Source organism: Sceloporus undulatus, chromosome 1 (assembly GCF_019175285.1).
Source record: "Sceloporus undulatus isolate JIND9_A2432 ecotype Alabama chromosome 1, SceUnd_v1.1, whole genome shotgun sequence".
In the NCBI taxonomy this organism is placed as follows: domain Eukaryota; kingdom Metazoa; phylum Chordata; class Lepidosauria; order Squamata; family Phrynosomatidae; genus Sceloporus; species Sceloporus undulatus.
The window spans coordinates 255,618,315-255,634,056 of NC_056522.1; the positions used below are offsets into that span (position 1 = coordinate 255,618,315).

Genomic DNA, 15,742 nt, shown 5'->3' on the forward strand with positions numbered 1-15,742 from the left:
TTCCTGCTCAGCCTCCCTGGCTATAACCCTCCTCTGGAGAAACCTGGCCAGGGAGCCCCAGGGGCAGGGGAAGGAGGGGTCGCCATGAGGAGTCGGCAATGGCCTGAAGAGGGCAAGCACAGCCTCCTTTTTTTACTCCTCCTCCTCCTCCTCCTCCTTTTTATGCTTTATTTATATAGCGCTGTAAATTTACCCACAGCGCTGTACACATATAAAATCAATTAAAGCAGATAAAATAAACTGCATAGTCTACGAAAAACCATTCAGTGTTTTGAGGCAGAGCCAGGGTCACTGTCAGTCAGGAAGGGCACGGAGGAACACAACAACAACAACAACAACAAAGGGTTTTTCTTCTTCTGGGGCTGAGAGGGTGCAACCCTGGCCCAAGGTCACCTAACAGTTCTTTTGTGGGTTTTTGGGGGCTATATCGACATGTTCTAGAAGAGTTTATTCCTGACGTTTGCCCAGCAGCTGTGGCTGACACCTAACAGGTTTCCATGCCCCAGTTAGGATTTGAACCCTGGCCGTACTCTTTATGCTTGAACCACTACGCCACACTGTCTCTAAGAAGCACACCTGCACATGTATAGAGTGCCCTTCTTTTAAAGACCTCCAGAGTCCTAATCTTACGCAGGGTGACCCAATATCATAACTGCAAAGGAGGACAAGGCACAGCAAAATGAAGGGTGTTTAAGGGAAATGGAGAACATGGCCAAATAAAAGCTGAAAACACCCATATAAATGTATTATTATTATTATTATTATTATTATTATTATTATTATTATTACGTTTATTTGTATAGCAGCATAGGCTTTACATAGCGCTTTACATATGAAGAAAAACAACAATTTTGTTTCCAAAACAGAAACAAAAGCTTGCCTACGGCACACAATTTAAAATCACACACAAGATGGTAAACAATACTATAAAAATGTAAATTAATACAAATAATATGTCATGAAATATACAGTCGTTAAAATCAAGACGAAAGTTGGAAGGCTTCCCTGAATAGAATAGCCTTTAATTTGGACTTAAAATGTAAAGTTGTGCTTCTTAGTTGTGCTCTGAACGGAGGACATTTTGGAATTCCTCCTGGACAGAAGGTTGGAATGGAGGATAGGTCCTGGAAAAGGAGGGTGTCTGGTCACCCTGGTCCTACACTCAAACCACCGCTCTCATGCCTTGGAGCTGCCTGACACCCATGCGCTTCTTCAACCTTGAGCACCCGCAAGCGCCTTCATAGCTCCCATGCACACAAGTGTCTTCCAGGCAGATTCTTGACACAGATTGTCTTTTCCTGACAAATAGATTGACCACTGACTATTCCCACCTGAGGAAGCCTTCCTAAACCAGTAGAGGCTTGAGATCAACTTGGGGGTCAAGCACAGGCAATTGCCAAAATAGTCCTCCTCTTGTGTTCCAGTTTCTCCCCTCAAAACAAAATAAAAAAGTGCAGATACCAGTGTGATGTAGTGATTTGAAACCAGTACTGGTTTCAGATCAACTTGGGGTCAAAAACAAGCAATAGTCAAAACAGTCCTTCTCTCACACTCCAGTTTCCCCCCCTCAAAACAAAGCAAAACAAAACAAGTTCTGACACTGATTTCTGTAAGCCAGAGTTGCACTACTTACCAAGCAGCAGAAGGACAAACTAGAACTTGTTGGTGCTGCTATAAAAAAATAGCATGGCATAGTGGTTTGAGTGTTGGACTATGACTCTGGAGACTGGGGTTCGATTCCCCGCTGTGCCATGGAAACCCAGTGTGTGACCTTGGGCAAGTCACATGCTCTCGGCCTCAGGGGAAGGCAATGGCAAACCTCCTCTGAAGAAACCTTGCCAAGAAAACCCCATGAGGGCTGCTGTGAATACGAAATGACTTGAAGGCACACAACACACGTAAAAAAAATAACTAGCCCAAAGCCTTCCTTGGTGAAAGTATGAGCCACTCCATCAAGCCTGAAGACACACTGTGGAGGTGCATTCTCACAGCCTGTCACAGTCACAAGGTTGTGAGTTCAATCCCAGGCCTTGCATCCTTCTGTAGGTCACTAAAACGAGTAGCCAGCTTGTTGGGAGCAATTAGCTTACACACTGTAAACCACTTAGGCAGGGAGTATTTAAGTTCACTGATAAGTGTTATAGAAATTACTTGATATTATGAAGTCAAAGGCTTTCATGATCGGCATCCCTATTTTGGGTTTTTCAGGCTATGAGGCTGTGTTCTAGAAGAGTTTATTCCTGACGTTTCTGCAGCAGCTGTGGCTGGCATCTTCAGAGAATGCTGCAGGGAAGGGAGTGGGATATACAGTATGTTGCTGAATGGCAAGGCCTCATGCTGTCTATTTAATTAATGATCCATTGTCTGCTGAGAAACCCCTCTCACCCTGGATGGTTTTCATTTGCATTTACTGGGTCTTAATTTTGGTGTTTTTCAGGACTAGTAGCCAAACTGTGTTTACTTTAATGGTTTCTTCTTTCCTGTTGAAGTTGTCCAGGCATTTATGGGTTTCAGTGGCAAGAATGAGCACTCACTGCCTGACCATTTAGCTAGCAGATTGATCCTCCCTCCCACAGTGATATCTAGCTTTCTTATAGCATTCTAAAATACAGACATCTATGCTCTATAGTTTTCAGGACCCTTATCAAATTTGGCAGGCTCATGGTAAATCAGACATCTGGCAAGTCTTGTCATACCAGAGGCTTCTGTCTGAATACACTGTGGCATCCCCTGGTTGTGTTGTGAGACTGCTGTAATTAAGACGTAATAGTAAGTTGTAATAGTAGAGTGAAGTTTAGCTGTTATAAACATATAGATAGTGCAGGGTATACATGTTTTACCCCTTTGCTTGTTGTGCTTCTCCCAGACAATTTGATACAGAGTTCAAACCAGTAGTACATTGTCCTGTCCATGCATGCTTGGATTGCAATTCTATACACAACACAGATGGATCATCACAGAAAATACTCTTATTCTAAGGAAAGTATGTATTGGTCTTATATATACTGGATATATACTTTTTATCTCAGATCAACACATAGCCTGTGGTCAGTTGAGTAGAACCCACTGCTTGAAATGAACTGAGCTGATTCTCTGATTCTGTTGGCTTGGGCCTCAGCTACTACTGCTTTCTTCTTAGGATACAGGGCTTCTAGGCTGAATTTCATTTCAGTCTTCCTGTGTGCTTCAACAGCAGTGTCAGTTTCTGCTTTCAATGCTGCCTTCTCCCCTCCCCCCACTATCACCACACACACACACACACACACACACACACACACACTTCTTCAGCCAATGCTTTGGCCACAACTAAGCTGAGGTTCAGTTGGAACAAGCAGACCTCATCGACCTTGCTGAGTGCCTAGAAAAGTGGGAGCACTGTGAACATTTTTTTATTATTATTCCATAATCTGCACTCTGCCTCTGTAATAACTTTCTACAATGTTATCTCTGTCCTGGTTTATAGTCTTCTGAATGGCGTGTTCCTTCAAACTTGAACCAGTATTGGCTAGGAAGGACAATTACTCCCAGACAGCAGTTGTTGTTACATAAAACTGGAGTTTAACTGGTCCATTCTCTGTTGAATTTTACTTCTACCTACAGCAGTTGTAATATAATATATATCTTGTACTACCTTGTTCCAGGTCTTGGATTCTGATTTTTCTTGGTGCTGATTTTTCTCAGCTGTATATGTTTCCCTGGTCTTTGGTCAATGTTTGCCCTTTAGAGCCTGTCTGCTTCCAGAACTTCATAGGCTGCAGAGATAGGCCCTTATCAGATGAGTGTGGAACTGGGGGTCTTCCGCACTGGGTGGTTCGAATTCGCGTTATTTCGCACAATACCATCATACCAGCAATGGCCCCAATCCGCACTCACGTGAATGCGCAAGCTGCCGAACTGAATGCGTACGGGCTCCTCTTTTTGAGCGTGTTGGCCAGTGCGCTGATAAGGATTGGCGATATCCTGGATTGGGCTCTGTTCGCCTCAGTGCGAATGGGTCTGGTGTGACTACCCAGTCCTGAATCCATCGCAACCCCCAGATTCCAATTTTTACTTCCGGTGGGTCTTTCCTCTTGCCGGTCCAGGAGGGGGGGGGGCGGTTCCAGCGGCCTCCTCCTCCTCCTCCGGCTTGAGAGGCAGCCTAGCTGCATCCCAGGCAGGGAAGGCCGGGGGGGCCTCTGGAATGCGGTTCCAGCCAGCCTCCTCCTCCTCCTCCCGGCTGAGAGGCATCCCTGGTTGCATCCCAGGCAGGGAGAGGCGCGGGGGCCACGGATCGCGGTTCCAGCACCTCCCCTCCCCTCCGGCTTGGGATCCAGCCTAGGCTGCCTCTCAAGCTGGGAGGAGGAGGAGGAGGCTGTTGGAACGGGGCAATCACCGCGATTCGAGTGCCCCGCGCCTGTTCCCTGCCTGGGATGCAGCCCAGGCTGGATCCCAAGCCGGGAGAGGAGGAGGAACTCTTAATCAAGCATCCCCATTTACTTTAGATGGCATCCAGCCTCTTTGACAGCCGCTGGAACTGCTCCTCCCCCCCCCCCGAATACATACACACAACTCAACACCACACACGTAGAACGGGCATTGCTAATTTGTTGCAAGGGAAGGTCATGGTAACAATTAAAACCAAGCAGAATGAGAGAGGAAACAGTAATGGGCATTGATCGCGATTGTTAATGTGCATGAGCTGGCTCTCCCAGCTGTTTACCGGCTGTCATGACGGGACCTTCCCCTTTCACCCCGGAAGCGTTTAAGGTCGCAACCCATGCAGGCACCACTGACATGTGCAAGGCGACCGGATACGAATCGGCCAATCCTCATGTTGAGCACCGGTGTGACAAAACATTCTGCACTGAATGCACTTGGCCAATTTGAATCCTGCCAATGCGGAAGGACTCCCAGGTATGACAGTACTTTGCGAAATAACGCGAATTCGAATCGCCCAGTGCAGAAGACCCCCAGTTCCACACTCATCTGATAAGGGCCATAGTTTCAGTAACAATATTTGTGGATACAGGCTCTGCCATAATTCTGAGAGTACAGGAAATCTGGAATGAACACTCTGGTTCTGGTTGCACACCCGAATTTTGACTGAAGGACAAGACCAAGATGTAGGAAAGTAGCATAAGATGTAGGGCAGAGGCTTTGGGTGTATCAGATAATCCCTTTCAACACATATCAGTTTTGTATGTCTGCTTACCCAGACAGCTCAATTCACATCCAACCCCTTTGAGGTAAATTAAATATCACTATTATGCCACAACTTGAACAACAAATAAAAGGGCATAAATATTTAAGGAAGAAAGGAATGGAAAGCTGACAGTAAAGTGGGATAAAGGAGTAGCAGAAGGAGGCTTTTAAAAGGGAGAAGAAAATCAGGCCCTCTAGACTGCAAAATATGGAGAACCAAACCAGAGAGGAGATATTCTAGTAACAACCTATCTAACATGACACAAGAAGTCATGCTAGATAATTTGCTGAGGAAACTCTACAGAAAAAACAATATAGTTGCAATAACAAACCTAAGACAATAGGATATGCATGCAGAGCTCTGACTTTCAACTGCTTGCTCATTGTTGCTGTTCAGGAAATCCCATAACATCTCTGAGACAGCCATCTCACTCTCCCTAAAGGCAGGACTAAACCCATATTGCACATATGTGATGCTGTGTGTGTGTAAAAGCTTGTCATAAAGGAGTGATTTGAAAATGACACCATTCTTGATGAAGATAAATGAATGTATTATTTCATACTTTTCACCTCCCTTTTTCTCCTAAACCTTTTCTTTTCTACACATTACTTATTATACAGCAGGGATGTGGCCCTTCAAGTGTTTCTAGACTCAAATTCCCATCATCTCTGAATCCAGTAAGACTTGCTTGGATGAGGCTTCTTTTGCAAGTAGCATCTTTGCAAATTTTACTTATCTGTGTTGCTGCCTAGCTCTGTAGACCACATTTGATTATTAAGCTGGAAAAGAACTTTGAATATTTCTGAGAAGACACCTATTTGTGTTTTATGCCACTGTTGCCTCGTGACTCATTGCACAGTAGCACTTCTATCTGACCACTGAGAACCTGGCAAAAAAATGAACTTTAACCTTAATTATACACAAATGGGTGAACTACAATTCCCTTGGTTTTTTCTCTTATTCCTTATAGACGTCAAACTAACAGATTATATTGCAAGGCAATAATATGGGAATGAAGAGCTGGAAGCCTTTCCCCTGTACAGAAACATACTATGGCATTGTCTTCAAGGCTCCATAAAAAGAGCAACATTAGTTATCACTCTGATAGCCTTTAGGGCTGAAGGGCGGGGTGTAAATATCACAAATAAATAAATAAATAATCAAATAAAAAAGGGAATATTGAGGTATCTTAAAAGCTAGAAAGCTTTTTATATGACATAAGACTTTGGGGTGAAACAGACAGCCCCAAAGGGGCGGCATGATGCTGCCCCTGAGAGAGGCGGATTGGGGCTATGGCAACCACATGCTGTGGCCCCAAACTTCTGCCCCAACTAGGAGCAGAAAAAGTCTGCTCCTATTGGGGTGGGAAAACGTTGCCCTTTCCGCCATGGTGGCAGCTTTTCAGTGTTTCTGAGGTGCAGCACATGTAAACACCATGGCGCCAAAACGTTATTAAGCCAGCACATGTGCGGTCAGCCTTGCTCAGACGCCAACCCCAAGACAGCGCAAAGGGGCAGTCTGCTTCACTCCTTTGTTGATTAAAGCTTATGTCACAATAAAATCTGTGAATCTATATAATGCTTTAAGATCTGCATGTATTGTGGCACCTGTGGTTTGTTGTTAACGGGCTTTCATTCAACCTTGACTCATGGTGACCCTATGAATGAGACATCTTCAAAACTTGCTATTCTCACAGGTTCAGGCCCATGGCCTGTCTGACTGAGTCTATCCATCTGGCATGTGGTCATCCTCTCTTTCTACTGCCTTCAACTTTTCCCAGCATCATTGTCTTTTCCAAAGATTCATTACTCCTCATGATGTGGCAAAAGTATGACAGCTTCAATCTAATCATCTTGGCTCCCAGGGAAAGTTCAGGCTTGATCTGTTCAAGGACCCATTTGTCTGTCTTTTTGGCTGCCCATAGCATCCCCAGGACTCTCCTAAAGCACCACATCTCAAATGAGTTTGTTTTCTCCCCGTCAGCTTTCTTCACTGTCCAGCTCTCACATCTGTAAATGGCAATAGGAAATACATGATTGTAACTTTAGTGCTCAGCTACATATCTTTATAGAGGCTTTAAAAACCTATCTCTTCCAGCAAGCATACCCTCCCGACTCTTTGTAGAGAAATATTCCCCAATTAGATTAAGATACTTGATAGCCTATAATTTTGACCACTTAATTTCTTATTTTAGATAATTTTATTGAATATTTATGATCAATTGAATGTTTTAACTGTGAACCACTTTGATCTCGAGGAAAAGCAGTATATAAATAAACAGTTTATTTATGATTTTTTTGGTCAAGCAGTGACAAGAAAAGATGGTTCTGAAGATTTAAAATTTAAACCTACTGAGAGTCACAGTGATCACAGTAGATTCAGATCCTGCTTCTGGGATCTATCTGGATGGCTCCCAATTTCACAATCCTCAACAGATGAGGAGTTGCGCTGCTCTACTTCCACCTACATACAGTACTTTTGGCGTGGACCTTAAATGATGAAGTGATTAGGTTTGGTAAGTAACAGTCATCCTGAAGGATCCTTCGCTGGAGGCGATGAAGGTGGAAGGGGAACCCTCCTAGGCTCCCAGGTATGAAAAGAAAACCACTTGAAACGTAACGACCAGATGTCCTCACCGCAAAGGAGGACAAGGCGCTGCAAATCGGAGGACATTCGAGAAAAATGGAGGACATGGCCACATAAAAGCTGAAAACACTAATATAAAGGTAAATGCATGCTTCTTAGTCATGCTCAAAATGAACAACGTTTTGGAATTCCTCCTGGAGATAAGGCTGAAATGTAGGACCTGTCCTGGAAAAGGAGGGCGCCTGGTCTCCCCTCTTCCCTCGGCATTCATAATGAGATCAGAAACTACACTTCCCAGGAGGCCGCGCGAACGGCCACCTTTCTGTCCCCTTCATTTGCATAGTGACTTGTCATCCAGTCACTAAGCGACGGGGCGGCTCTAAAGCGCGTCACGTAATAGCCCCATAAATCGCGCTCTTCCACTTCCGGGGCAAGCGGCGCTTCCGTTGTCTGCCCGATCCGGGCCTTGGCGCAGCGGTTCCCAGTGGATTCAATCGGTGGGTGACTCCTACGCGGCTTTTGGAGGCCTTGGCTCCGTTGCCATGGAGACGCCTAGGTCTCAGGTCGCGGAGAGGCCTACGGACAGGCCTCTTTTGAAGCGGAGAGCGCATGTGCGGCGCAGTGGGTCAGGCGCCAGACTAGGACTCTGGGGGCAGGGGCTCGAATCCTGGCTCTGCCATGGAAACCCACCGGGTGGCCCTTGGGCAAGTCACACTCTCTCAGCCTCAGTGGGCTAGAGACACCTCCAAGACCCCTGCCCTCTGCTGCTATGCTTAGTTCCTGTACATTCATGCCCATGACCTCCCTAATGGAGTCCATACAGTGGTCCCCAAACTGTGTCCTGGAAGAGATTTTGGACTTCATCTCCCAGAAGCCTCAGTCGCGTTGGCCAGTAGTCTGGGATTCTGGGAGCTGAAGTCCCACATCCCTTAAAGAGCACCTGCTTCCCTCCACCTTTCCTAGCATTATTGTCGTCTTTTTAGTAGTCCTGATTCTGACGATGTGGCCCATGTACAACAGCCTCAGAGTCCTCTTCTTGGCCCCCGGGGAGATTTCAGGATGGGGGGGGGGTCCAAATGGCTGTTGGGCTGCATCTCCCAGTAGAGCTAGCCAGCCTGGCAGATGGGAAAGGAGTCGTGGTCCAGCAAGAGTCAGAAGGCAGGGATTTCTCACCCCTACTGTAGGTACAGGCTAAATTCTAACCTTTCATATATATATAGTATATATATATTGTTAAAGGTAAACTTTCCTGGGATGGCATCAGCATCATAGAAGACTAAGCCACATGTATCTGGATGGAGAGTTGGTGGCCATTCCCTTGGACAGGAAGGACTGGCCTGCTACCTTCTATCCTCTCTTCAAAATTTTCTCGTAGGAGTAGTAAAATGAATTGTTGCCTGGGGAGCAAAACGGAGTGATTCAACCGACCTCTCCTGACCTTAAACAAGATCCTGCTAACAGGTTTAAAGCACAGGCTTCATCTACAAGCAGAGTGTATTGCAAGAAGAGAATGGACATATTCACAGTTTCTTCTCTCGTGGTCTTGAGAAAATAAAATGTAATGTAATAAAGCAATACACAGGCCAGTAAAGTGAGCCACATACACATAAAAGAAGATGGCATGTTCTTAGGCTTTTTAAGCAAGATGAGAAAAGCTCTTGTAAAGCCACAAATACTGTTACAAGTTAAATCAAGCTTCCTCAACCTGTGTCCTGCTAGATGTTCCGGACTACAACTCCCATCTGCCCCACGACATAATCTAGGCTGATGTACAGTTGCTCAAAGAATATGAAGGGACTTAAGTTGGGGAAGGGGGGCTTAGAAGTATGAAAGCTACATTTGAAAAATACTTGCTTTGAGAACAACAGAAAACAGAGGTTTGCCAAGCCCACAGCTTTAGATAATTTGGAACAACAGGAAAGGAAAGAATCCTCATTATTTTCGCATGCCATTCAACAAGAATGCATTTTTTATTATTTAAACTTTTAAGCTAATTAAATTATGTTTTGTGTCCATAGAAATTACAAATAAAACAAGATGGCAGAAGAAACTGGGGATGAAAAGAAACTGGTAGCCAAATTTGAGCTGGAAAGGGAGACTGAGCTCCGTTTTGAGGTTGAAGCCTCACAAACTGTCCAGCTGGAGCTTATGACGGGCATGGCTGAGATTTTTGGCACTGAACTGACACGCAACAAGAAATTTACCTTTGATGCTGGTGCTAAAGTGGCTGTGTTCACCTGGCATGGCTGTTCAGTTCAGCTGACTGGTCGGACTGAAGTAGCCTACATTTCTAAAGACACTCCCATGCTGTTGTACCTCAACACCCATACAGCCCTGGAGCAGATGCGATGGCAGGCAGAGCGTGAAGATGAACGGGGCCCTCGGGTTATGGTAGTCGGCCCCACAGATGTAGGGAAGTCAACTGTCTGCCGCCTGCTGCTAAATTATGCTGTCCGCCTGGGCCGCCGGCCCACTTTTGTAGAGCTGGACGTAGGCCAAGGCTCAATCTCTATCCCAGGTACCATGGGGGCACTCTATATTGAGCGACCTGCAGATGTTGAAGAAGGATTCTCAGTTCAGGCCCCTCTGGTCTATCACTTTGGTTCTACAACACCTGGCACAAACATCAAGCTCTACAACAAAGTAAGTAACAGGCTTGAAGTATGTGTGATATGATGAGTGTCTTAATGTGTTCTAGTCCCTGTAGTCGTTTAAGGCAACTTGAGGGCAGAGGATTCCAGGGTTCTGGAGGTCGTGAAGTGGGAACGGAAACTATGTTTCAGGATGCTCATTCAGAAGAAGGTTTGATCCTCCTGAGAATTGGGTTGCTCCTCCTAGGAGCTCATGGGAGGAACAACCCATTTCTCAAGAGGATGAAACCTTCTCCTCTGGAAACAGACGTATATCAGGTAAGAACCAAAGTTCCTTTTTCTGGAGCTGAGAGTATGTGACTCACCCAAGTCACCCAGTGGATTTCCATGGCTGAGCAGGGAATTGAACTCTGGTCACCAGAGTTGTAGTCCAATGCTCAAACCATTATATCACTTTGGCTCTCCTGGCACATTCTTATGAAGAGTAATGACAGTGTGGAGGTGTTTACACAAACAGATTTAGATAATGTGGGAGGGAAAAGACAGCAGGTAAATCTTGACAGGACACTTCTCCTTTTTTGAACTTTGTGGGCTGGGAAGTACAAATTATTTAGATAAGATTAATTAGGCTTATGAGAGGTGTGGAGCTATTACAACTGGTTAATCTAGTTAAACTGGCTCATCATGCATTTGTGTTCCAACTATGATTAATTTGGAGTCTGATTCAGGGCTGCTGAAGCCCACCGATTTGAACAGTCTTGCTCATATGTAACTAGGACTGGGCTGTTGGTGGTCTTAGATGTATCATTTAACCAATCACTATGAAAGGATAATAGTAATTTTCATAGTAAATAGTAATATTTCTTTACAAATTACACAGCCCTCCAGATTTGTGGCCTTGACACTCGCAGTTTTGATTATTCACGAGGTCAGTGCCTGGTTCAGGCAAACCCAGGTGGGACAAACTGGGAAGCACCCCCTTTCCTGGACAGATGGTTGCCTGAGCAAGGCAGTTACTGATCCCCTCCTTCCCCTCTCCAGGCTCTTTCCTGGGTAGATGGGTGCTTGGGCAAGTCAGGCACCCATTTCTCTAGAAAAGGGGCATGGAGCCAGTTAAAGGGACAGGAGGGCAGGGGAACAAGAGGAGTGTGCATACCTGCCCCTCTTCCTCGCCCACCCATCCATATAATTGGCTTCTTGGGGGAGTGTTATTCTTGATTTTTCTACATTTGCAGTGGTCTTGTGCCCCTAACTCCAATAATAACAATAAACGGAACCCGAATAACACTAAATGGAACTTAACAGTTATGCACTAACTTTCATTTTTATACGCTACCAAAAGACAGTTACATAAAATTAATAAACCCTATACCTTGGAAACAATGTCAATTTTGACCAAAGGATTGTTGCTTCCTTATCTTTATGTCTCTTTCTTAGCCATCCTTAACTTCCCCATACAACTAAACTACCCAGTATTCAAGGTGATGAGAAAGGAGCATTCATAGAATAACGGACATGTTTTAGAGAAGAATACCAATTACAAAAGAGTTATCTAGAGCCAAATTACAAGATCTTAGAGCCTCCTGTTCTCAAAAATTCCAGATTTGTGAATTTGACAAGATGTTACAATGAAATACGGGCTTCTGAGACCACCGACAAACATTAAAAGCCCATATTTTCCCATTTAAATGTTACAAGGGACCATGCTTCCAAATTATATAAATGGTATTGGCAATTGATGGTTATTGTGCTAGCTTGGGAGGCTGACTTATGTTTTTAAATTACTTCCAATGAAATTGGCTGTGGGGGTCCATTGTTTTTAAATTACTTTCTGCTCAGTTATGTGAAAACTCTCCAAAATAATTCGTCATTGGTATGATTTGCATTCATGGATAGGTCTATGTTGCTCATGTGTGGGAGAGAGAGTATGGAGAAGAGGGATCCATAATAACAAACAGCTTCATTTATATACCACTTCATACCAAACTAGCAGTGTCTAAGCGATTTACAACTGTAAGCTAATTGCCCCCAACAATCTGGGTACTCATTTTAGTGACTTCGGAAGGATGCACACCTGAGTCGAGCTTGAGCCCTTTTGCTGGTATTAAACTCGCAACCTTATGGTTTTGAGTGAGTGGCTGCACATATGTGGCTATGTTGGATCTAGATCTCACAATGTTGGGAGCAAATAGTCTCACCTTGAGGCAAATGTAAATCTACAGTGATGTATAAAATATAATGATAATAATAATAATAATGTCAGCCACTAAAATAGCATTGCCATTTTTGTCTCTGTTCTTTGATGATAATGAGAAATTACTTCACAAGACTTATTTTTTGTTGCAACATGTTTATAGAGATTACTAAATTGGAAAATCTTGATATCTTTGGATTAGAGCAGTGTTCCCCAAAACTTTTAGGGCTACTGCCTCCTTTCCTCTTGGGCAACAACCCTACCATCCACCAACACTTATTTCATGGTATTAGGTCTACTGCTTGTGCAGCAGTGATCCGGCCAGTGGCATCTACCTCAACGATATCCAGTTCACTACTGCCTCTTCCTCCTCCTCCGTTCATGCAAATACAGCACTGGCAATAGCCCAGGCATCTCCTCCCTCTCGCCCACACTGGCATTATAGCAAAAGGAAGGCCAGTTGCCTGGCTACTTGTTCATAGCTCCCTTTGTACCTGGTTATCTTGGGAGCAGCAACTGAGCAACTAGCTGCACAGCAGTTGAGAACCCTATCACCTGTGCCAGCCTTGTGCAAGAGGTTTCTTGGTCGTAGCTCAATCAACTTCTCAGTCACTGCTCCCTTTGTACCAGTCACCATGGGAGCAGCAACTGAGCAGCTGGTTGAGTGGCAATCAAGAAGCCTCTTGCCTGCATCACCCTTTGCTGGAAAACCAGCACAGGCAAGAGGCTTCTTGGTTGCTGTTCTCAAGGCTGCAAAGGGAGAAGCCTCTCTCTGGTGATGAAGGACGTTCCATTCTTCTTTGCCAGGATGGAGTGGGGTGCAGCTGGCTTCCCACTTTTCTCTCAGGCAAGAAAAAACTCTCAATCTGAGAGAGGCAAAGGACCTTTTTGAAGAATCAACGGCAGATACTCCTCCCCCTACTTCCCCAGAAACATACCTTCCCCACACAGCTTCTGGTTCTCCCCCTCCCCCCCAAAAAACACCATTTTTTTTCCTGCTACCTCTTCTCAGCCTGTCTCACAAAAGAAAGCAGGGGCAGCAGTGTGTGCCAATACTTTGACTGAAGGCCCCCTTTCTCTCACCACCTCCTGGATTTTTTTCAATGCCTCCAGGAGGGCAGTACTGCCCACTTTGTGAATTAATATGTGAGAGGATAGCTAGCCATGTATAGACAAAGATAGTTATAGGAAAATTATTTTATAAATGAAAAGCTGCAAGAGTTAAAAATGGACCAGACAGTTTTCCAGATATCAAATCCAGACTCTTTGCTGTATGGTCCACATATGAAGTACTGGAGACTTTGCTTTCATCTCAGTAAATTTAACCTAACATTTAATAATTTTATACATTCCCTGGTACACACCAGCATGATGTAGTGATTTGAGCATTGGACTAGGACTCTGGGAAATCAAGGCTCACATACCCACTAACAATGGAAACCCACTTGGTGACCTTAGGCAAGTCATACCCTGTGGTGTGGTCACCATAAGTCAGAAATGACTTGAAGACACAAAACAACAAGATAATTCCCTGGTTGTAGATGTCTGCCTACTACTGTTCCCCAGCTGCTCCTCAAAATAGTCAGATTTCTTCTATTTCTCTTCTGATTCCTTTTATTTGTTGAGTTATATATACCTGAAAAGTGCACAATAAACTTTAAATTTAAAAAATAGAAACTACTAAAGTAATCTCCCAGTGCCTCTAAAAGGTCTTGAGACCCCTAGGGAGAGAAACTTCTAAATAAGGCCAGCTATCTTTGGTCACAAGTGTTTTAGTCCATAAGTTTTATGTCGCTTTCTGATAATTAAGTTTGGATTCTTCATTTCTGCAGATTACATCTCGCTTGGCTGATGTATTCAACCAGCGCTGTGAGGTGAACCGTCGTGCTTCAGTCAGTGGCTGTGTCATCAATACCTGTGGCTGGGTGAAGGGATCTGGGTACCAGGCACTTGTTCACGCTGCTTCTGCCTTTGAAGTTGATGTTGTAGTAGTGCTGGATCAAGAGCGCCTCTACAATGAACTGAAGCGAGATTTGCCTCACTTTGTCCGCACAGTCCTGCTCCCCAAGTCAGGTGGGGTGGTGGAGCGCTCCAAGGACTTCCGTCGGGAGTTCCGTGATGAACGTATACGTGAATATTTCTATGGTTTTCGAGGGTGCTTCTACCCACATGCCTTTGATGTCAAGTTCTCTGATGTAAAGATATACAAGGTGGGAGCTCCCACAATCCCTGATTCTTGCCTGCCCCTGGGCATGTCGCAAGAAGACAACCAACTTAAGCTAGTACCAGTTACACCTGGCCGTGACATGGTACACCACCTACTAAGTGTTAGTACTGCTGATGGCACTGATGAGAACATCTCTGAGACAAGTGTGGCTGGTTTCATTGTAGTAACTGGAGTGGATCTTGAACGCCAGGTATTCACAGTGCTTTCACCTGCACCTCGGCCGTTGCCTAAGAACTTTTTGCTCATCATGGACATTCGTTTCATGGATCTCAAGTAGTGTCAGCACTGGCAAGAAGAGGTCATACTTCATCAGGCCACAGTTACTGCCATCATTATCAAAGCCATTACAATTACCTAGAAGGGGAAGGGATAAGAACAATTGGAACCATTTAATATATTCCCTTCTGTTTCCTTCGGACATTAGAGAGAAACTCAGAACTACTGAGCAAGAATTACAAACATTGAAACTGAAAGATTCTTGGAGTGTGCCTTAGTAACTTCTATAATGAACAAAAGTATTGTTTGATATGGTTCACATTATTCCTCTTGAGATTTCAGTGTGTGAAACTGGGATCTTACCTAACATTGTCATTGTATCATCTGTAAGTAATCTTGTTCTAGAGAGGGAAAAATTTTTACTTTCTAAAATTTGAATAAATTCCAAAATATTTATATTTTAATGTTTGTCGGTTAAGTTTATTTTGTAGCATTAAAAATCCCATACACATATAGATACAGTGAGGAAAAACTGTTGGGTGTAATGAATGTAAATTCTCCACTGAATTTCTCTTTTTTTTCCTGGCAAGGATGAAGACTAACATGGGGATTTTAAGTACAACAGGAATTCCTAGACACCCAGTAATACGGTAATAAAGATGTCCAGATGTAATTAATCCTACATTCATAAGCTTATGGTTAACAAAAAATGGGCAGGGATACAATTTTCTTTCCTAGAAATAGAA

The 15,742-nt window shown here is 44.2% G+C and overlaps 1 protein-coding gene across 2 annotated transcripts; it reads left to right on the plus strand.

The window, feature by feature from the left end:
• Window positions 1-8,133: 8,133 nt before the first annotated feature.
• On the plus strand, window positions 8,134-15,460 carry CLP1 (cleavage factor polyribonucleotide kinase subunit 1). 2 transcript variants are annotated; one of them, XM_042446782.1, is made up of 3 exons: window positions 8,134-8,265; window positions 9,787-10,411; window positions 14,386-15,460. In XM_042446782.1, exons 2-3 carry the CDS (start codon window positions 9,806-9,808, stop codon window positions 15,055-15,057), a joined length of 1,278 nt encoding a protein of 425 aa, XP_042302716.1. In that variant the 5' UTR covers window positions 8,134-8,265; window positions 9,787-9,805; the 3' UTR covers window positions 15,058-15,460. The 2 variants fall into 2 exon arrangements, with proteins under 2 accessions (XP_042302716.1, XP_042302717.1); XM_042446783.1 differs by lacking the exon at window positions 8,134-8,265 and having other exon boundaries at window positions 9,066-10,411.
• Window positions 15,461-15,742: the final 282 nt, after the last annotated feature.

What these genes read in the sequence shown, in the direction of transcription:
- CLP1 (XM_042446782.1), top strand. Translation starts at nt 9,806, where the DNA reads ATGGCAGAAGAAACTGGGGATGAAAAGAAACTGGTAGCCAAATTTGAG. An exon ending in ACATCAAGCTCTACAACAAA is followed by an intron (nt 10,412 to 14,385) that starts GTAAGTAACAGG and finishes TCATTTCTGCAG; the next exon opens with ATTACATCTCGCTTGGCTGA.